General features: G+C 39.6%; 1 protein-coding gene across 1 annotated transcript in view; it reads left to right on the forward strand.

Moving 5' to 3' along the window:
- The window catches only part of ATG4B (autophagy related 4B cysteine peptidase), a 37,612-nt gene extending 14,818 nt beyond the window's left edge, over positions 1-22,794 (forward strand). Inside the window, exons 4-13 of the mRNA XM_089665695.1 lie at positions 6,899-6,997; positions 10,426-10,524; positions 12,574-12,646; positions 12,738-12,817; positions 13,356-13,513; positions 13,667-13,745; positions 15,980-16,125; positions 16,200-16,256; positions 16,378-16,471; positions 21,679-22,794. Coding sequence (XP_089521821.1) covers positions 6,899-6,997; positions 10,426-10,524; positions 12,574-12,646; positions 12,738-12,817; positions 13,356-13,513; positions 13,667-13,745; positions 15,980-16,125; positions 16,200-16,256; positions 16,378-16,471; positions 21,679-21,752 — 959 coding nt within the window. The 3' untranslated portion in view covers positions 21,753-22,794. The remainder of the gene's footprint in view (positions 1-6,898; positions 6,998-10,425; positions 10,525-12,573; positions 12,647-12,737; positions 12,818-13,355; positions 13,514-13,666; positions 13,746-15,979; positions 16,126-16,199; positions 16,257-16,377; positions 16,472-21,678) is intronic.
- Positions 22,795-24,067: the final 1,273 nt, after the last annotated feature.

Genomic DNA, 24,067 nt, shown 5'->3' on the forward strand with positions numbered 1-24,067 from the left:
CAGTATCTTCCCAACTATAAAAGATAAACGAACAGGTCTATAATTACTTGGTAAAGATTTTGACCCCTTTTTAAATATTGGCACCACATTGGCCTTACGCCAATCCAGTGGTACTATGCCAGTCATTAAAGAGTCCCTAAAAATTAAACACAATGGCTTTGAAATGACAGAGCTCAATTCTTTAACCTCCCTAGCGGTCTGATTATGTCCATATTTCTGTGCTCAAAGCGGTACATTTTTTTGCATGGAAATATATAGTTTTTTTATTGTAGGCCTGTAATTTTTAGGAATAACTCACTGAAATCTGTCCGAACAAGAGTCTAGTAAACATTCCAGGTATGATAAAATTTGAAACACGAAATCATAAATTATAATTTAATAAATAATCATAAAAATTAATATAATAATAAATTTAATTCAATAATATAACCAAACCAAAAACACTGAAATTTGAAATATAGAGCCAAGTTCGCACATCACTGAGCTAAGTCGCAAAATCATTTTCAGTGTCTGAAGACGAATCTCCCCACGAATCATTATCACTCAATTCTGCAAGTAGTTCTTATTTACTATCGCTGTTCTCTAGCTGGTCTAAAACCGATTTTGACCTAAAGGGACGCTTTTTGGATGCCATGGACATTTCTCAGTTTCCAGGCAGAAAGAACGGTACAAATGCAGGTAGGGCACAGGACAAAGCACTAGGGACAAAATGTATGTGAAATGGCTTGATACAGTAAAGTTTTACTATGTGATTTTAGTGTATTGAGTGAATGTCACTTTTGGTCATTTTCAAATTTCCCGCCGTTCCATCCCCGTACGTCCCGACGCTCGCAGGGGACGGAACCTAGATGACAGATGCCGGCATCCGCCGGATTACATTGCCGGGGACACTGCAGGAGGGACATCGCGGGAGCGCAGGACAAGGTAAGTGAAGAACAGATGCCGGAGCAGCGCTGCATGGTAAGCCCGAGTGTAGCTCGGGGTTACCGCTTTTGGTACTGAAACTTTACCCCGAGCTACACTCGGGAATACCTCCAGGGAGGTTAAGGACCTGTGGGTGTATGCCATCCGGTCCAGGTGCTTTATTCACCTTTAGTCTGTCTAAATATTTCTGGATCATATCAATTGTGAGCCAATGTGGATCATCTGGAGCTGTGTCAATACCATGCCCATTATGGACAAGAGCTCCCCCATGTTCCTTTGTATACACAGAGCTGAAGAAGGCATTTAATAAGTTTGCCTTATCTTTGTCCCCAGTCACCCACTCTAGATTATTTTGTAAGGGGGCTACATGCTCAGACCTGACTTTTTTACTATTAATATATTTGAAACATTTTTTGGGGTTTGTCCTGCTATATTTTGCAATCCATCATTCATTTCCTTTTTGCATATTCTGTTATATTCTTAGTAATGTTTAACAGATAGCGTTCCTTCATTTTTATATTTAATAAAAGCTCTTTTCTCTTTATCTATAGCTTTTTTAACATTGGTCATAAGCCACATAGGTTTGATTTTTAGCCTTTTAAACTTGTTGCCCATGGGAATATATTTTACAGTGTGTTCACATACAGCCTTTTTTGAAGAACTCCCATTTCTGTGTTGTGTTCATCGATGCCAATATTCCCTCCCAGTCTAAGTCTTGGAAAGCAGCTCTCAGCCTTGGAAAAATAGCTCTCTTAAAGTTGAGCAGTTTTATTTTCCTGTATTTGCTTGATGTTTACAGCTAACAATAAATGAAACCATGTTATGGTCACTGCTACCCAGATGTTCTTTTATATGGACATTCATAATAAGCTCTGCATGTCCAGCAGAGCATCATTCCTAGTTGGGGCCTCTATGAACTGTACCATAAAATTTTCCTGTAGTAGGTTTATACATTTTTTTAACATTTTAACTGTTCCTGCAGTACCATTACTCCAGTCAATTTTCGGGTAGTTAAAATCCCCCATTATTATCACTATCTTAGTTCTTGCAGCCCCATTCGATCTGTGCAAGGAGCTAAGTCTCCACCTCATTAACACTGGGTGGCCTATAACAAACTCCAATGATTACCTTTGTAGAATGCACCACCATGTGCCGTTCCACCCATAATACTTCAGCATCATCACACTTCTAGATCCTCTTTCACACTCGCTCTGAGATCACTTCTCACATAGAGACAGACACCACCTTTCCTTTTTACCCTGTCTCTCCGAAAGAGAACATAGCCAGGTATATTAATGGCCCAGTCATGTTAAGAATGAAGTCAAGATTCTGCAATACCAATTAAATCATAGTTCTCTTCTTGCACCAAAGCTTCCAACTCACCTATTATGCTTGGCAGACTTCTGGCATTGGTGAACAAACACTTTAATTCATTGACACCTTTTGCATATTTTATATCTTCATACAAATGGTACCAATTCCACTGGTTGTTTGTAACAAACAATCTGCCATATCCCTGCCCCCATATCCCTGCCCCCATCTTTCCCCGTTCCACCCACCAATAAGGACTGACCCCTGTCTAATCCGTCTACCCCATTATAATCTAATTCTCCCTCCCCCATCAATCCTAGTTTAGTTTTACTCCTCCAGCCTCCCCAGAACCCCTCCTAGCAGACACCCTTCCATTTAGGTGCAACCCATCTCTATCCATTTTCTTTTTTTTTTTTAATCATACTTACCTAGGTAGATGCAGCATCAGTCCAATGCTGCATCTATCCCCCACTGGCTCTAAGGCTGAGAGCTGAGTGATCAGACGCAGCCGATTGCTCCGTTCTGCCTGCCGCTCTGAGCAGAGAGCTGTGACTGTAAGTCACCTCACTCTGTTCTGCTCCCACAATTGTGAGCTCACCCATCTGGGGTACCTACGCACAAAAACGTTGCTTGTGATATACATTTTGCATATTGCTGAGCACACTGGAGTGAGTACAATAATTCTGAGCCGCCTGTTCATGATTAACTCTAACTGATGACCTGCAGGGGCCTTTAAAGCGTCTATATACTGTAGGTAGTTATTAAGAGGTTGTTAATTAAGTTATCGTGTCACCCAATGTTTGGTTTCCATTCAGTAGCCAAAAAAGGCATTCAAAAAAGGGGGGTTTGTGAAAAGAGATTCACAGAAAAGCGGCTACATTATGAACAGACCGTGACACTCAGAAAATTTTCCAAAAATTATGCTTTATTACACAGATATAAATATGACATATGGGCATTCGCCCTGGTTTACCATCACCTCAGTATGAGACAATAACACACAGACCTAAAACCATATAAAATGACATCAAGACCGGTCTAAATGTATGTGCAACAGAAAAAGTGACTGCAAGAGTCTAATATCTCTGTAGTACAGACACATAGGTAAACACTTCCCTAAAGAGGTGTATCCAAAAATTATACCATAGGTATACCATAATATTGAATAATGAATTTACACCAATATCATAATGGTGAATCCCGAACAGGGAATCCAAAAATTATACTATGGATATATGTATATCACATGTATGAAATGCAGTAAGCACAATAAGCGTGAAGAGGGGAACAGTAAGCCTCAGGCCTGTTTGGAAAAAGACATAAATGTCAAATATATGATGCAATACATTCCTGTGCCGGCACACGTGGTTGGGGCCCGTTCATCTGTAATGTGAACAGCTGTGTCATAAAGCTCTTGAATGGAAATAAGCCCCATTTATTCCCAGGATGGGAGAAAAGGTGCAGATTGCAGCACTCTGCTTGAAATGGTGTCTTCACCACTGTATGTGGACTACACACCACCCTTTGTAGGAAAAGCAAGACATATCCCAAGGAATCTTCTGCCTGTTGAACTATATGCGGTATGTCCTGTATCCTACACAAAGCACCATAATGTCCCCATCCTGTAGTGAAACAAATAATGTGGGAAGTCACTGACAGAGCTTGCACTCAATAAGATATGTAGGTCATATTGATCACAGAGGACCGTATATCTAATGTCCTGTAACAATCCACTCACCACCTGTGCCGTGGATAAAGGGAATGAAAGAGATGTCCTTCATGGATATTGCCAAACACGGCCACAGAGGCCCAGGAACCACCGCTGACATCCGCCGATATACCGCGGGTTCCAGCCCCCTCTCAGCGCCTGTGCTGCTCACGCTTGCCTCATGGCATGTGAAGATGGCTTCCTCCTTATGGGTCAGCGTGCGTTCCACCTAGTGCGCATGACCGGAAGTGACGTATCTGACGTATGACGTCAACGCGTTTCGCCGATGGGCGTATCTCACTCAGCTTCGTCAGGACCAATGGGACAACTGCATTTCAATATCCTATTTATAGTGGGTAAAAACCCACCCATTTATGCAAAAGAGGTGACCTGCAGTTGTTCCTAATGGAAGAAAACAAGGGGGGGGGCTAAATACTTAGCACAGCTACTGGTCTTAATTAAAATTAAAAAGGCAGGCGGCTGGAGTCCACAGAGAGGGGAGAGGCTTAATATTTTTACCAAAACATATATTAATCAAAGGTCATAAATTACATATACCAGTCTGTTGGGGCTTTTGTCACACTTTAACCAGGAGATGGCGATATAAATCAGAGAATCATCAATTCCATCCACTGAATCGGGTTTTTGGGGAGACAATATCAATTATCAAAAGATACCAACAAATACCACAAGATGGCAATATAATCTGAAAATTCACATGAGGGTCATTATAACAAAAATACCCCAGTTTTTACATCCATCCTATGGTATGGTTATTGTTCAGAGACGAAAGGTATTAAGGGACATATAACCAGACAGTGAGTCCTTTTGCATTATTTAGAGCTATATAAAAAACTCATATCGTAATGTCATCCATATTTACGTTAATATTCCCAATATACACAGGTTTATCGCAATTCCAGCCATTAAGAGAAACTGAGAAATGCCATCAACTAACCGCCACATGGCAGTAAATCAGAGAATCAACAGTTCCATCTACTGAATCGGGTTTTTTGGGGGAGACAATATCAATTATCAGAAAATACCAACAAATACCACAAGATGGCAATATAATCTGAAAATTCGCATGAGGGTCATAATAACAGAAATACCCCAGTTTTTTAACATCCATCCTATGGTATGGTCATTGTTCAGAGACAGAAGGTATTAAGGGACATTTAACCAGATAGTAAGTCCTTTTGCATTGTTTAGAGCTATATAAAAAACTCATATCATAAGATCATCCATATTTTCATTAATATTCCCAACACCGGTACATAGTCCCATAAACCTATTTTTTCAAAAACACTTGGAGATCACATTCCACATTTAACCCCTTAGGGTACAGTGTATCAAGTTTATATATCCAATGTTTCTCCTTTTTAAGCAGTTCTCTATCAAAATCACCTCTCCTCTGTGGGAAGTGCAGTGCATAGAAACCTTTTACTTTAGTGCCATCCAGTTTACCTCCATGATATTTAGCGTAATGTTGGGCAAGGTTACTATCAGGATCATTTGATCTAATATCTCTAAAGTGTTCACCAATTCTTACTTTAAGTTGTCTTTTAGTCTTACCTACATACATCTTTTTACAGGGACAGGTTAAGATATATAATACCCTTACTGTGGAACAGTTTATAAGACTCTGAATCTTATAGTGAGTGTTATTTCCTGAATCATAAAAGGAATCCGTGCGATCCACATATTTGCAGATTTGACATTTTCCACATTTAAACATCCCCTTGGTACGTGATTTTAACCATGTTGTTTGTTTTAATGGTTGATAATCTGAATGAATAAGGAGGTCACCAAGATTTGGTGCTCTTCTTGCTACCATCTGGGGACGTTCACCTACAATCTTACTCAACCTGGGGCATTGAGTAAGAATCTTCCAGTGTTTTTCCAATATTAATTTAACATCTTGCCATTGAGCTCCAAATTGGGTAATCATTCTCACAGGCTGATCATTCAATCTAGCCTTCACTTCCTTTTTGGTAGATAATAAATCCTCACGATCAGTTTGATATGCCCGTCTCCGAGCATTTCTAATTTGGGAGTGGGAATATCCCCTTTCTCTAAATCTTCTATAGAGATCCTGAGCTTCCATTTTAAAATCATTGATGTTTGAGCCTTTAAAGCGTCACCTATGGAAATCTATGGTAACAAAGTTAGTCAGCATTTTGCAGGCGTATGCAAACATAAAGCTTGACATGTTTGGTATCTGTTTTCTTGGAGCAACCTTATCTTTTATATTTTACCAAAAATTGGGTAATGTATTGCAATTATGTGCCAAAAAATTTACTTAATGTATTATTCTATACTGTTGCAGTGTCGTTTGGCATAAAAAAAATTGCAGCTACAGTACCACCATTTTATTCTTCAGAGGGTCTGCTTTCAGAAAATATACATTTGGGGGATTTAGTTAATCTTCAGGCCTAAAATTATTTTTTTTAAACAAGTGCAGAAAACTCAGAAATGACTATGGCAGTGAAAGGGTTAAGGGAAACTGTATTGTGAGGTATACAGTATGTAGGCTGCCATTGGTGGCCTCAGCTTGTAAAAATACTGTATACCCAATGTGCACATCTAAAAGCTTCAGTACTTTCTCAGTTACTGATGACTTGGGACAAGTATGTAGATCATTCGGATGGCCTTGCTAAATGCTTATCCTGGGTCACTGGCTCTGAAAGTACAAGCCAGAGACAGTCGGGCAACCAGTATTTTCAGACACAAGTCAGCAATGACAACTCGCCATTTAGGTTTTAACTGCAAGTAATCAAAACGTTAAGGGACTAGGATCATTTTCATGCATGGCACCGTTTTACTGTAACTCTGCCAAGGACCAGTTTTTGCTCTGTATCCTGGTGGGATCCGTTTGGTTTCATACATGTTTGTCTTGGAGGATTTCGGCATTATACTGGCACTTTTCAAGTAAAGTAATTTTTTCTTTCTCAGGAGGAACTGGACCAAGCTCTGACACTGGCTGGGGCTGTATGTTACGCTGTGGACAGATGATATTTGCTCAGGCTGTGATGTGTAGGCACGTAGGAAGAGGTAATACATTTTGTATATGCTTCTTTTAAAGGGCACCTGTCCTGAGGAAATTATGTAGGCAGCCATTGCTGACCTCTGCCTCTGAAAATACCTGTTCACTAAATGATATCCTGATCAAATAGTTTTAATGCATATCTAAACCCTAGAACAAAATTGTAATACATTGACACTTGCCAGTCCTTAGATGTGGTGGTGCATTAGTTTTAATATTTTCAGACTTCTTTTTCACCTGGTAACTCTGCCAGTAACATACTTTTTTCATAGGATGACAATACCCACTTGTTTGTTATCTGTTTATGGGCAGTGTTGTCAACATGGGACTGGACTATTGAACACCTGCTCATGTCAAAAACACAAAAAGTAAGGGTTTCTCTAGTTCACAGAGAACCATGCTGATTGATAACAGTGCATCAAAATAAAACCATGCAGCTGACAAGATTGTTGGCAGGATTATTATTTTTTTTTTTTTTGCACTTCTCAAATAGATAAAACAAAATGCTTTCCATGACCAAAGGGATCAAAAAAAGAGATATAACGGTAGGATTTACATACACTTTCTTTATCTGAACAACTGACCAGATCAGGAGGACATCATTTAAGCCACTGGAAAACTAGCAAGTTTAGAATGAAGTCATAAATGGTGGCCCTCATAATTATCTCAGTACAGGTGTCCTGCGTTGTATGTCAGCTTCATTTATGGTGTACACCCAATTTATGGTAAATAAATGGTAACACATAATTAATAGAACAATTATTATTTTAAACCATGCAGTCATTTCTGCTCTAATTTTGAGCAATATTATGGATATGGTAAATAACAATCATTTATACCTTAATGGATTGAGCCTGTTGTGTATTATATGAACAGAGTTTTCAGGGAAACATGGTTACATTCCTTTGATTCTAGCTAGAAATTAACATCTAGTTTAACTAGACTTTTCTAGTTATTTTTTACAATAGATCTGCTCTGAAACCTGATGTGAACATATACCGTACTCAACAGATAAAAATTAAATTTTATTAGAAAATTCTCTGGAAAAAAATACTTAAAGTGGAATTTACTTAAAAAATTAAAAACGGCTGGATTTTTATGATGGGAGAGACCATATTGGTCTCTTCTGACATAATTGCTTTTACCTGCCTGTTCGTGTTGTGCTCTTTGTCATGATGATATGACTTCCATCCACATGTGCTGGTGTGACGTCATCATCTCATGGCCAGTCAGGTGGCCGAAATGTTAGACCCTAGAAGGAAGACCAGGAGGAGATGGCAATGCCCTTGACCATTTAGAGCATTGAGACCGCAGCTCTGGAGGGGGTTGCTTGCGAGGTACGTCAGCCATAATGTGTTAATATAAAAAGAAAAAAACCTCAGCGCCCAGGACCTCCTTCCCCACACCCTTAACCACATGAGATGCTGCTGTGCATAAGTATAAAACCAAAAAATATTTTCAACTAAAAACAGCGCAAAACCCACCAGAAAGCAATTTATAACATCCCCACCCTATAAGCAATATTAATGCACATTAATACAATTTATATATAAGTGTCCAAAAAAACAAAATATTTTGTGGCACATACAAAAACAAAAAATAAAGTCCAGTGATAAATCCAAAAAAAGTCCCGTGATAGAAACCAAGCTACAAATTCTTCAGTGCCATTAGTAATCCTTCCACCATCCACCAGTGCAAAACCAACATGAACCGCACTCACCAGATATTAGGTGAGTATAACACCTTTCAGGATTATTAAGGGCTCCTGGACCCCCTTTTTATTAGCCTCCAGATATTGCCTCCTCTAGAACATAGATAACCTCCTCCGATTCCTCCCCTCACCAACTCCACCAAATTTCAGGAAGAAAAAAAGCCAAATAGCGTGATACCGTTATGACTTTCAATCCCAATACCCTTAAACCAGACCACTCACATTTTCAAGGATAATAACCAGCATTTTATTGTTAAGATAACGATTTTCCATAAATCTTCCAATAAGACCCCACAGTCAGGTAACCCAGCAGGATGACAGACCTCAGAATCAGCTTCCTCCACTAGGCAAGATGGCCTCAGCTCTGCTCAGCGTGCGTTCCACTTCACCGGAAATGACGTCGGACGCCGGGACGGCCAGCCGGAAATATGTCAACGCGTTTTGCCCCACCCACAGGGCGTTCTCAAGACCATTTAGTTGAAAATAATGTGTTAATATGCTGTGCATACCTGTGGAGTTTAATTCAACTTAAAAGCAGAACAGAACAAAGAACCAGATATCAGAGAGGGGAAATTCCAGAAGTGTATATTAAAGTTTTACTTCTACTTGCCTCTTCTCCAGCAATGCAGAGTCCATGAGCATGTTGGAAATGTTATAGCAGACTAGCAGGGGAGCGGAGGGAATGCTGACAACGGATGGGCCATAGGAAGACTATGGGTGATGTCACTGCTAAACACTTCAGCAGTTGTTGAACACTCTCTCCTCTACCCTGTAGTCACCACTGGCTGGGGATCACATGACCAGAATGAAGCTGGCTGAAAATAGGAAAGTACATACACATGTTAGTCAGGATATGTGTTCAGAGGGGAACTAGTTAGGTAATAGTTTTTAAATGCATAGATTGAGCACACCACATAGCCAAACTGCTTTAGCAATAAGTTTGGATTATTATATACAGTACAGTTCATACAATCACCTAGCGGGCACATATAACCAAGTATGTTATCTAACATAAAGCACTGTTAGTATAAACAATTGTATATAAGAGACATGCTACAGTGGGAAATTAGGTAGGAGGTTCTTGAGAAGGGGGGGGGGGGGGGGAGGGAGTTGGATCCCTGAAACTGTTTTTTCCTCCTCCCTTTTTTTTTTCTTTTTTCACCGTGATCTGGCTCAGCTTTCCTTTTTACATCTATTCTGGGTACTGTATTCCTGGATGTATTTTGGAACATCAGCTCTTATGTTTTAAGTGTAGCTCATTGCACCTACATGAATGCATGTTCTTTGCTGTTATTCAACAATGGAATGTACATCTTTGTTATATTATGCTTTATTTTAGATGATGTACTTGGTTATCTGTACCTGCTGGGTGATTGTATGTCCTGTATATACCTAATACAAACTTATTGCTAAAGCCATTTGGTTATGTGGTGTGCTTGCTCTATACATTAAACACTGTTGTACTAACAGATAGATACACTGTTGAGAGGATTAAGCACCCTAAATAATAATATATTGCTGGTTGCTGAATAGTGTAGTTAATAGTGGTGTGCAGACCTTTATTGCTAATTATACTAGTTAGGTGGTAGCCTGGAATTTTACTTTAAACTATAAGTTCTAATATATAGGAACATTCAAATTGATTTCCCTTATTTCTATTATTATTATTTATTTTATAAATACAAATAATTAGTAAAGCCTTTATTTGCATTTTTTATTTCTCAGATTGGAGATGGAACAAACAGAAACCACAGGGGGAATACCTCAGTATCCTGACTGCTTTTCTAGACAAGAAAGATAGTTACTATTCTATTCATCAGATTGGTGAGAATACTGTTGGCAGACAGTGACTTGAGAATGATCCCTTTATATATGAAAGTATCTGTACAGAGATCTTGTGTCACTGAATGAACAGGATTGTTTTATTTTTTTTTGTTTTTTATCCTGGCTACAATAATAAGCTAATTTGGTTGCTTTGAGAAAATACAATGCTCCTTTCAGACATGGTCATGAGTATTGACATGGTAAAATTTGTGTAAACACCCAACCCTTGCCAATCTGTCCTGGGGTAAGAGACATCGATCGTAAAGATGCACACTTGGTTACAGTAAGTCAGTCACCAGGAAGGGAGGGATGAGAGCCCTAGATTCTGCACCTTCAAAAAACAAGTTAGCTAGAACAGCCACCATGTTACTAACTTGATAGGTTCCCTTTACAACTCAGATGTGCTTTTATTTTTATGGATGCACAAACCAGTTATTTCTCTGTATATATGTCATCACCTTTCTATAAAGGAGGTAAAGCAAATCTTTCATTTTGCCTTGAACGGGCAGTGACAGGTTCTCTTGATAGGCCACCGATCCACTTGATTTCTTCACATTCTCTTACCACCCTGCTTTCTTGTTGGAGCCCTGAATCTAATCCTTGAGTTGGAAACTTACACTGTAGAGAGAGACAAGTAAGAAACCGCAGCTAAAATGCATTTGTATGTGAGGAAAAAGACCTGTAGAAGTAAAGAGAGAACATGGCTGCCTTGTGTCCATATATCATCAGAAACTACACATAAAAAAGTGTATCTTTATATTATTTTTTTAACATACAATAACAAGATTTTTTTTTTTTTAATATTAAGCTGATCTTGCTCACATGTATTATTAAAAAAAAAAAAAAAACATTGTTTCCTTTTCATAAATGTTTCATAAAGGAGTTCACCTTTCGTAACATGTTACACTCATATTCGGGGTGTAACATGTTAGGATCAAACCGGCCCCCGCTCCCCTCTTCAACAGCTAGTGGGGGATCTTCTCCCCCTCCACTAGCTGTCAAATTTTACAAAATGCGGACGTTCGGGGCTCTGCTCGCCCAGCCGCGTCACTGTCGGCTGTCGGCTTGTAGTCCTCAATGAACTGTGGAGCGCCATGGTAGTTCATTCATTCTTCCTGTCAGTATATCTGCTTGCTCATGCATCCCGTACGGGCAAGCAGATATACTGTCAGATCAGCAGGAGTCCTGCGTGGCACCAGCAATCTGCTGATCTCTGGTGCAATGCTTTACAGGCTCCTGCAGACAAAAAATAAATGCACATTTTTTTTTTTTTTTTTAAGCTGCAAAAAGGTGAACTTATCCTTTTAATCAATTATTTACTTGAAAATGCCTATCCATACACAAAGCTGTTTTTCATTTTATGAAGGGGCGAGATACAAGTGGCCTTAGTGTAACTGCATAGTCAACCTACTTATTAAATAGTCTAAATTAGCTTGTCACGTCAATTTATTAGAATACTTTATCTGTGTAGGGGCAGGACTTCAGAACACCTCTTGCTTTCCTCATATCTATAACATAAAGGGGAGGGATAATGTAGAATACAGCAAAATTTGTATATATTACGGCTTACCAGTCATTAGATGTGGCAGCTGTATTAGTTTTCTTTATTTTCACCTTGTGATATTACCAGTAACACACTTCCTGTCCTAGGTTGACACACTCAGTTGCTGCCCTGTATTTATGATTGAGCCACATTGTTCCCTTTAGGACAGGACTGCAGAACACCTTCCAGTTTTCCCCATAACATAGGGGGAAGTGTTCTGCAGTCCACAGAGCTGTACTAGTCTGTGCTAATAGTGCTTAGGATGATACTCAACAGTACAAAAGACAACACTGGATTTATAGCAGATCAACAGTTGTTCTTTACTGTTATTGAAGAGATATAACCAAACATATTCAATGGTATTTGTAACAGACCACAATGGAGCAAGTAAGAGTTAGTGGTTTGGGTTTACATACGTTCTTAACTGTTGTGAAACAGGTGACATTGAGTCTAAATGTTAGATTATGGCTGTCTGCATATTCGTAAATGTGTGCTTGGTGTTACAGCTCAAATGGGAGTGGGCGAAGGGAAGTACATTGGACAGTGGTACGGTCCAAACACTGTGGCACAAGTGTTAAGGTTTGTTTGACACTTTTCATACTGTTTATTTACATAAATATTTTTATTAATTTTCAGCAGATGTAGTTATGTCTGCTTTTTTTTACTGCAGAAAGCTTACTGCTTTTGATCAGTGGAGCTCAATAGCTGTTCACATCGCCATGGATAATACAGTTGTCACTGAGGAAATAAGTGAGTATGAAAAAAACATTAAAGCCCAACTCCAGCAAAATATTTTTTTCAGTTTTTGGCTTGAGCAGGGGAGAATAGAAACTGCAGGATTTGTATTGACTATATTGGGGAGATTTCTCCTGACTTCCTCTGTGAGCTAGGACTCCGGTGGCTCGTAGCTTATGCTGATCTTTCCCTTTCTTATTAGAGGATGAACAGTGTTGGGGGAGTAAAATGAAGGTAAGTATATTCTGCTGGAAGGGACAAGAAGGGATAATTTTAAGTGAATGTTCTGCTTTGCCGTGCATGGGCAAAGAATGGATTCTGTTTTGAGGACCAATATTAAGAGATGAGCACTCTTAATTATTGTTCTTACTTTACTAATGTCCTTCAATGCTCAAGTCTTATCAGACTATGTATATGTATGTTTGTATAGGTGTATATAATTTTTTTTAATATATACTGTATATATATTTATAATATTTTGAATATATTTTAATATGTCTAATTAAAGGAAGCTTGTGCCATGTTTCAGTAATGCCTTTCTTGGTATACATAGGGCGGTTGTGCAGAACAGGAAGCTGTGAGGCTGGATTGCTGTGTAATGGTCACGCTGGGGCCTCTGAATCAGATATACCATGGAAGCCTCTTGTATTACTCATACCTCTCAGACTGGGTCTAAGTGAGATCAATGAAGCCTATATTGAAACCCTGAAGGTATTTTTCACTTAAAATTTTTGAACATTTCAAATATTTTTCTAAATTATGTTGTTATGGTTCTAAGTCAACTTATTGTAACTATGAATTTTATCTTTAGCAAAGCTTTGTATTAATGTCTTTATTTCTTATATCTCTGTTGTTATGACACAGCACTGCTTCATGCTACCCCAGTCATTAGGTGTTATTGGTGGTCGACCCAATAGTGCTTATTACTTCATAGGATATGTGGGTAGGTATAACGTTTGATAAACTTCACTTAGTCATATGATCACAGTAAGGGCTATAGTAATCTTGGCGATGACAGGTTGAGGTGTAAAAAAAAAAAAGAAAAAATTAGTTGATATGTCACAATTTTTTAATAATGATATATAGTTATGTAGAAGTCTCATGAGTGATATCAGCAGGCCTAAGATCTTTCCAAAGTTTTTTGAGCTAGAAATGAATGGGTAGGGAAGGAGCTAAAATTGATGTGCTGAAAGTGCCATGGTGCTCCACATCTAAATATGGAGCTAACAGTGCTGTAGTTTGATAATGTCCGGTCTTTAGAGGATAACATTATAGTAATAAACAGCATTAAAGTGATTTGTGAAGTGTTTTTTTTTTTTTTTTGTAACGATAACAGACATGTTATACTTACCTGCTCTGTGCAATGGTATTGCATGGAGCAGCCTCAAACCTCCTCTTCTGGTTTCCCCTGCCGGCATTCTCTGATCCTTCTTTTCTGTGTCTGCCCCATAGCAAGCCACATGCTATGTGAGAAAACATGTGGACTCACTCCTTAGCTGGACTATAGACACACACTGAGTGACAAGGCCCAACTCCCCCGCTCCCTCCTCACAGGATTTGACAGACGGCAACAGGAGCCAATGGCTCCCGCTGCTGTCAGCCAAGCCTGCGAGAGGGAAAAAGAAATGCAGACAGGACAGTGCTGGATCGAGACTAGTCTCAGATAATCGTTTAAGGAGGAGCTGCCATTGAAAGGTGTGTTTTTGTTTATTTTTTTTGTTTTGTTTTTCCCCTAATGCAAAACATGCATTAATGCTGCTATTAAAATATTTTTTACCTTATTGCAGAGATGGCATTAAGGTAAAATATCTTTTTACCTTTAGAACCACTTTAACTTGACAAGGCAGAAAAGGCATTCCTGACAATACTTGGACTGTAAATGAGCAATTGTTAGAATATGTTGACAAAATAAAAACCTGTGACCAAACATGAACAACAAACAGGCAATTGTGACCATATATGGGAAATGTGACAATGACATAATATTAACCCCAGCTCAGTGTGCCTTTCTCCCCCACACCCTCCCTTCATCTACCTTTTACTCCAGGCATTGGAGTCAGCATGCAGGGATCTTCATCAAATTATGGTGTGCTTTAGGAGGACAGACTGCCTATCTTTGTCACAGCAGTGTAAAAGGCCACTTGCTGCTGCATCTTAGGTCCTAGCATGTGCACAGAGGGATAGAGATGGAGAGAACACAGCCTCCTCCACCTGCTACTGGCTCTCTATTAATCTGGTTCTTGGCTAACAGGAGTAATGATGCTGCTGTCACGATTCCTGTTAGTGTACTGCTGACTGAGCCAGAAGGAACACTTGGCAGCCCGAAGACCCAGTAGGTAAACTGATTAGCCAGAGTTTCCATGCCAGAGCTGGAGTGTTCCCTGGTATGTTTGAGGCTAAATACAACGCAGTAGTAGCTATAGCTCTGTGCAATATTTTCTTGCACATAGTTGACCTCCTGTACAGTAACCCTAGACTAACTTTTACATTTGCAGCTTTCTTTAACTAAAAATGGCCTCTTATATTATATCCAACGCCACAACAAATTAACAGAAATGATAAATTCGAATATATAATCAATATGAAAGCCTATAATAGCCCTGCAGGTAAACTTTTTAAGCTTTATGGTAAAATTACTGATACTTTAGTAAAAGCACTGTCAGATGTAAAGGTGGTTACACAACAGCAATATTTACACCATAACTGAATCATGTTATGTTATTTGGCATTTCTGGTCTATGCAAAAAATGCTTTTTGCTTAATATCCATGCTGATATTTTGGCTTGAATGCTTTCTTATTAACTAACCCAAAACAGGTATAAAGATAGGGAATTTTGCCACACTTGAGATGCATGTGGTACATGCTTTTGCTGGGTGTGAAGCTCACAAGTATTGAGGCCAGAGAAAGTCAGGTAAGTAGCATTGTGTATGCCACCAATGGCGGCTGATATATTTCTGTATTTTGAAGAAAATTAGCATCTATGTGCACAAGAACCCTTTTATGAGCTGGACTAAGGCTGTTGGGAATGGAGGAACACTTTTTTCCTCTATTTTTAATTTAATTTGCAAAGTGCTTAATATTGTCTGAATGTTTGTTTATTTAACATGATTTTACTTTTTTAAAGAATTCTGATTGATGGGATTGTGTAGTAATTTCAGTTATATATATTTTTACAGGGGATGAACTGATTTACTTGGATCCTCACACTACACAGCTCTCTGTGGAGCCCAGTGACAGTGGGGATATAATAGATGATAGCTTCCATTGTCAGCATCCACCATGTCGAATGCATGTGTCTGAGATTGACCCCTCCATTGCAGTGGTGAGTGATACTCTAGCACAGAACTCCATATGAACCCCTGCATTAACCCTGACCAGTCTTTTACTGCATCTTAGGGATTCTTCTGCAATTCGGAGGAAGATTTTGAAGATTGGTGTCAACACATCAGAAAGGTTTGTACCAGAAGATCTATAAAGCAATATGAAATGATTGCTTGAAATCTCTCTCTCTCTCTATCTATATATAGATCACAAGATTTGAACCATGATGGCATTGATATTTGCTTATTTCTAGTTATACCTTACTACTGGAGCCTTACCTATGTTTGAGGTGGTGGATCAGTTGCCTCTTCATTTATCCAATCCAGATGTACTTAATCTTACACCAGGTGAGACTGATACTTGATTTGTTCTTTAACCATTAGCCGCCCGGCCAATGGCCGTTTGGCGGCTTCAGAAGGGTCTCTCCACTCCGGGTGCACGACATTTGGCGTGCTCCCGCACATGTGCCGTTTGCGCTAATGCAGAGCGGCGCAGCAGTACGATCTGTCACCGGCCGTGCACCTCGGACACGGCCGATGACAGATCCGAGTACCGGCTCCCGTTGCTGGTACCATGTGACCTGCTGTGACCAATCACAGCAGGTCACATGACAGTTGTATACAATGGATGGCTTCATTCATGATGCCATCCATTGTATACTAGTGCCTAGCTGTGAATGGTCACAGCTAATCACATGCACATGTCATGTGATTAGCTGTGACCAAATCACAGCTAAGCACAAAAAAAAAAAAAGCTGAATGAATCGATTTCATTCAGTTAAATGCTTGCTTATAGCAAAGTAATTCTTTGCTATAAGCAAATTGTGTAAAAAAAGAAAAAAAAAAAAAAAATACTGATCACTTCCCCAAAGTATTACAATGTTACTATGGTAACATTGTACTACTTTGGTCATAGTAAAATATGAAAAAAAATTAAAAAAAAATAAAAAATTTAATAAATTAAATATAATAAAAAAATAAGAATATATATATATATATATATATATATATATTTATTTTTTTTTCATACTGTCACCAGTCAGTGTCCCTGTTCACCGCCATGCCAGTTATATGATGACGCTGTACTGCACTGGTGACAGTATGTAAAAAAAAAAAATAGTGAAAATAATTTTTTTAATTTTTTAATTTTACGAAAAAATATGACATAAAAATACAACTTCAAAAAACTCGCCATGCCTCTTATGAAGTACGTCGAACTGTCTACTCTGCAAAAAGGGGTCATTTGGGGATATCTGTACTATTCTGACATTCTTGGACCTCAAGAAATTAGATTGGCTGTCAGTACTTCAGGATTGATCAATATTCAGATCTATACCATAGTTTGTGAACTCTATAACTTTCCTACAAACTAAAAAATACATCCTAATTTGGGTTATTTTCACCAAAGACATGTAGCAGAATACATCTCGGCCTAAATTTATGAAGAACAATTATTTATTTGTAAACTTTTATAACAGAAACAAAGAAAAATGTGTTTTTTTTTCAAAATGTTTGGTCTTTTTTTGTTTAGCAAAAAATAAAAACCCCAGCGGTGATTAAATACCACCAAAAGAAAGCTCTAGTTGTGTGAAGAAAATGATAACATTTTAGTTTGGGTACAGTGTTGTATGACCGCGCAATTGTCATTCAAAGTGTGAGAGCGCTGAAACCTGAAAAATGGCCTGGGCAGGAAGGTGTAAAATTGCTCGGTATTGAAACGGTTAAAGAACCTTAGAACCAGTTCACCTACCCCAGCAGTACTATATGTCCCTGAAATCTAAGCCTGGTGGCATTTCACTTTTCCCAAAAGCAGGCAGGCTGTGAGCTACTGTATATGCAGAGCCTTTCATTCATCAAGTATACTTGGGTATACAATAAAGCTCATACATTAGAGGATTACAGTAATGTGAAATAAAGACAAATAGGGGGTCATTTATTGAAACTTCATGGTGCAAAATCTGGTGCAGGTCTGCATAGAAACCAATCAGCTTCCAGGCTTTATTGTCAAAGCTTACCCCTGGGTCACAAAAATGCGGCTGTGCGGGCCATGGTTTGCATGGGCACGGCAGCCTATTCGTTTGAATAGGCTTCTGTGCCTTGTGAAACGCAAGGAAAAGGTCCCTGCAGTATTTTTTAAGTCAAAGTTGCACGGGAACCGCAAGTTAGGATTAATGGAACTTGGCTGCATCTCCTGCATCTCACTGTGCATGTGGTTGCGGCTGCGAGGATAGGTGCGGGTCCTGCGACAGCAACCATCTGCACAGGTGTAAACCTAGCCTTAATTGAACAAGCTGAATTTAGAAGCTGATTGGCTACCATGCACAGCTGCACCAGATTCTGAGTGACCAGTTTTAGTAAATCTCCCCCAATGTGTACTTAAACTAGATGATTTTTGAAATACAATAAATGAGGTGTTAATGAATACATAACTGGATTAAAATGACTCTAGAACAAAACCTGCTGCAGGTGCATAAAAACTAAACGCTTCAGATACATTTAACCACATTTAACCACTTCAAGTCTGGACACTTTCACCCCCTTCCTGTCCAGGCCAATTTTCAGCTTTCAGTGCTATCACACTTTGAATGGTAATTGAGCGGTCATGCAACACTGTACCCATATGAATTTTTTAGCATTTTTTTGAGACAGATAAAACTTTCTTTTTGTTGGTATTTATTCTCCACTGGGATTTTGCTATATAAAGGAAAAAGTCCATTTTGGAAAAAAGTGTTTTTCTTATAAAATTTTGCAAATAAATAATCTTTCTTAAGAAATCTTGGCCAAAATGTATTCAGCTGTCTTTTTAGTAAAAAATAAAAACCCAAATTAGTTTATAACCAAAAATTATAATTTAAAAAAAATTTTTTTCCTTTTTTTTTTTTTTTTTTTTTTTACGTACTGTTACCCTAGCAGTACAGTGTCACTATAGTGATACTGTACTACTTGTGGGGGTGATGAAGATTTTTTTTTTTTTTTACATCCATTGAGAAATACTGTGATTAATCACAGCTTGTCACATGCTACAAGGCTGTTGTGAACAGCCTTGTACCATGTGACCTCTGTGATCATTCCCAGATTTCACTAGTAAGCAATGATGTCAGCAAGTGACATCTTGTTTACTACTATTCGTGTGATCACTGATTGGCCAATCAGTGATCACATGATCGGGACCTCACACAGAGGTGCCATACAGCGATCCGTGTTCCGGACACAACGGGCAGCGGATCACGGTGCCACGAGCTCCCAGGGAGCGCTTACAGGCAGTGAATGCAGAGGCCGTTTATAAATGGCCACCCGCTCCTGCACTGCTCCTGTCTGGTCGTTTATGTACATGTTATGTACGGCCGGAGGGGAAGTGGTTAAATACATCTGGAGAGTGCCAAAGCTTGCTGCTAGGTCTTCCCCCTTCACATCCGTATTTGCCTTTCACAATGATGGGTTGCCTTACTTTCCTATAAAAATGTGCAGGAGGTAGCAAAGGGCTGGCAAACTTTGGCAATAATGGGAAGTGCTGGAGTGTTGCCTGTCAGAGCAGCCCAATATTGATCAGTATCTGCAGACTATTTGAGGCTTCTGCAGGCATGTGCAAGAGTCCCTCGGTGTCTACACCATATACCTGCAGCAGGTTCTTGTTTAACCACTAGCCTACAGGGCACTTATACCCCCTTCCTGCCCAGGCCAATTTCCAGCTTTCAGCGCTGTCACACTTTGAATGACAATTGCGCGGTCATGCAACACTGTACCCATATGAAATTATCAATTTTTTGAGACAGAGCTTTCTTTTGGTGGTATTTAATCACCTCTGGGATTTTTATTTTTTCTTAAACCAAAAACCACTGAAAATTTTGGAAAAAAAAAAAGTTTTTTCTTAGTTTTTGTTTTACAGTTTTGTAAATAAGTGATTTTTATCCTTCACTGATGTGCGCTAATGAGGCTGCAGTGATGGGCACTGATAGGCTGCACTGATGGACACTGATAGGTGGCACTGATGAGGAGGCACTGGTAGGTTGCACTGATGGGCATTGACAGGCATTACTGATGGGCACTGACAGGCAGCACTGATACATGGCACTGACGGGCGGCACTGACTGGCACTGACGGGCGGCACTGACTGGCACTGACGGGCGGCACTGACTGGCGGCACTGACTGGCACTGACGGGCGGCACTGACTGGCACTGACGGGCGGCACTGACGAGGCGGCACTGGTAGGTTGCACTGATGAGGCGGCACTGGTAGGTTGCACTGATGAGGCGGCACTGGTAGGTTGCACTGATGGGCATAAACAGGCATCACTGAAAGGCAGCATTGATACATGACACTGATATATGGCACTGATAGGAAGCACTGACTGGCACTGATAGGTGGCACTGATTGGCAGCACTGATAGGCATTGTTAGGTGGCACTGATGGGTGACATTGAAAGGCAGCTCAGATGGGCACTGGCACGTGGCACTGATGGGCACTGGCACATGGCACTGATGGGCACTGGCACGTGGCACTGATGAGCACTGACAGGTGGCACTTTTGGGGCCACACTGATCATCAGGGCACACTGATCATCAGTGCCCTGATGATCAGTGTACATGTCCCCTCTGCGGAAAGCCGATTTACCGGCTCTCCTCTCCTCTCGAGCTGTCAGCGTGACAGCTCGAGAAGAGAGAAATGCCGATAACCAGCATTTCCGTGTTTACATGTGATCAGCTGTGATTGGACACAGCTGATCACATGACCGAGCCAACATCTTCGGCTCTTTCCGTGATCCGCTGTGTCCGAGGGACACAGCGCACTGGCAATCGCTGCGCATGTGCGGTGAGGATGGAAGGACGTCATATGTCGTCATATCAGAACGAGAGAACCACCTTGCGCCCGTCATTGTATTATATGGCAGACGGAAGGTGGTTAAAAACAGAATGTCTGTCTGATTTACTAAGTGTCCACTTCAGAAGGTGATTTTTTTTTTGCATGTGAATTGTCCTTACGTTCACTAAGCTAAGTGGAGATTCAGTTTACAAAGTGAACATGCTCCACACTTTTAGTAAATTGGCCATAAAGTTGCATAGTGGTAATATTTTAATATCTGCCTGGTGTAGTTCAGGTTCAAATATTCAGGAACACCTTTAAGACTTTACTTTTTCCCCATGTTCTTGGAAAGGATGCATAGAAATAAAGATTTTTTTCTGTAATTTACTAAACATATTAGAGGTTAGGGTCAAATAGTGTCACAAAGGTGACTTTGCAGCTGAGACACATTGCCAGTGGCAGAGTTATGCAGGAGAGCCTTCCACTTAGCAGGGCAGCATCATATCACTGACCTGGCTAGCTAAGGAGTGATTCCATAGATATGGGTAAGCTGTCTTTTAGTTGTTCATATTTACATTTATATAAGCTGTGTTTTCAAACAAGTGGCCCATTCAAGTTTTGTCTCCACTGGCAGTTAAATAAAAAAAAAAAAAAAAATAATTTCTGACAAAATGATTCATGTGACTTTTTTTGTATACAAAAATGATTAAATTGTAATATTATATATAATGGCAAATAATCATTTTGGTATTAGATTCCTCAGATGCGGATCGCCTTGACAGGTTCTTTGATTCTGAAGATGAAGAATTTGAAATTTTATCCTTTTGAACAAAAAATAAGAAAATGGACGGGTAGGAGAGCTTTTTAGGTTGGTAAAAAGGCTAAATGTTTCTAAATAAATGGACGGGAAAGCTTTCTTGTGGTTTATAAACTGAACTTTGCTGGATATTTATTTTTTTGGGGAATCTGGATTTTTCCACTTGCCAATTACAAAAAGAATATCGGGCACTAAATCCTGAATTGTAATGCAGTGCCTACCATTGGGATGACCGGACCTGTCAAGATTCAGTGCCATGCTTTGGCTCCATTACATTCCATGCAGAAGGAATCAATTTTATGAGTCAGCTAATCGGCCAGCAAGAAAGGAAAGAAGTCTGCAAGTACAAACTGGTGGGCACCATGACTGGCCAACCTTTTTAAGGCGCAATCAAAAATGATATGCTGCTGGAACAATTTTAAGGCTGGAGAATAAATACCATGTAATTGTAAGAATTGTGGCAACTGTAATAAGCATCTTCACTATTCAACCTTAAGCTTTTATATGAACTTTTGGCAGCAAAATGCTGGAATTGTGTAACGATCTGTGGCTTTCAGAAGATGGTGAAGTAGTAGCTAGGTGAGATGTGCTGTTTATGTAAGTGTACCGATCCTCCATACACAGTGGAAGCAGAAGCTTCTGAAGTGTCTCCACTGTGTGAAGATGACACATAAAGCTCATACATATGCCGTTGCTTTAACGGTACTTACAATTAAAATACATGTTTAGAAAATGGCATACGATGGAGAACTGTCAGATGCCTTTTTTTTTTTTTTTTCTCTTTTTAGCAGTTTCCATTGTTTTCACTAGGAGTATGTTCTAATGACCATGGTTTTTTGGAATGTGGTTTAACAGTATGCTGTTACCATTATTACAACTATGACTGTCCAGGTTTGGTGTATTCAGACATATATTGTAGTACAGCAATGCCCATTATTTATAGGTAACATACAAAGGTTACCATACACTTATTTAAACCTGTATTATTTTGCTTTTAATACCTAAAAATCATTTAACTTGTCTCCAACATAAAATAAAATTTATGCCACCTAATGTGTCCAGTTAGTGTTTTTGGATTGTTCACACTGATCAAAATTTATAAGTGGGTCACCTACCATTCTTATCTGGCAGCAGGTATTTTGTTTGAAGCAGACTGAATGTATACAATCAATTTAATACAGAAAAGCTTCTGTTAGAGTGGCAGATTTTTTTGGCTCCATTTTCCTGTCACTGATCTTGTGTAGCCAGGTAATAGCACTGGCAATCATTGTCATATAAATTGCTGTTTAATGCAAAATGTTCTATTCCTAGGACTGTTTAGAACCGTGTTTTTCAGCCAGGGTGCCTTCAGGTTTTCTCAGGGGCGCCTTGGCAAAATGCTTACAGATCGCCAAAAAAGTGTTGTCGTGGTAACGTGACAATAATAGTGTGGTGGATTCTAATGTGAATGATACATTATTAATGTAAAGGGTGGCGCCTGAATTATGAATGAAATTGAAATGCAGTGCCTCCCAGCTGTTATGGCAAATTTAAAGAACTTAATCACTAATATTATTGATTTCAGATACATTAGGGAAAAAATACAAACCACCATATAACTCTCCTGAGTTCTTTTAAGTTAATGTGATATTATACCAAATATATAAATATCTGCAGAACATTAGATAAATAAGGATAATTTATATACAGTGTCCACAAGGTTTAGGAGTGTGTCTATGGGAATGTTTGACCATTCTTCCAGAAGAATATTTGTGAGGTCAGGCACTGATGTTAGACGAGAAGGTCTGGCTCGCAGTCACCACTCTAATTCATCCCATAGGTGTTCTATTGGGTTGAGGCCAGACTCTGTGCAGGCCAGTCATGTTCCTCCACCCCAAACTCGCTCATCCATGTCTTTATGGACCTTGCTTTGTGCACTGGTGCACAGTCATGTTGGAACAGGAAGGGGCCATCCCCAAACTGTTCTCACAAAGTTGGGAGCATGAAATTGTCCAAAATGTCTTGGAATACTGACGCCTTAAGAGTTCCCTTCACTGGACCTAAGGGGCCAAGCCCAACCCCACACCATAATCCCCCCTCCACCAAACTTTACACTTGGCACAGTGCAGTCAGGTAAGTATCATTCTGGCAAATGCCAAACCCAGACATGTTCATTGGATTGCCAAAGAAGCTTGATTCGTCACTTCAGAGAAGACGTCTCCACTGCTCTAGAGTCCAGTGGCGGCGTGCTTTACACCACTGCATCCAATGCTTTGTATTGCACTTGGTGATGTAAGGTTTTGGTGCAGCTGCTCGGCCATGGAAACCCATTCCATGAAGCTTTTTA

The sequence above is a fragment of the Staurois parvus genome, unplaced genomic scaffold (assembly GCF_062004578.1).
Source record: "Staurois parvus isolate SC_StPar_1 unplaced genomic scaffold, SC_StPar_1.0 ptg000049l, whole genome shotgun sequence".
NCBI lineage: Eukaryota > Metazoa > Chordata > Amphibia > Anura > Ranidae > Staurois > Staurois parvus.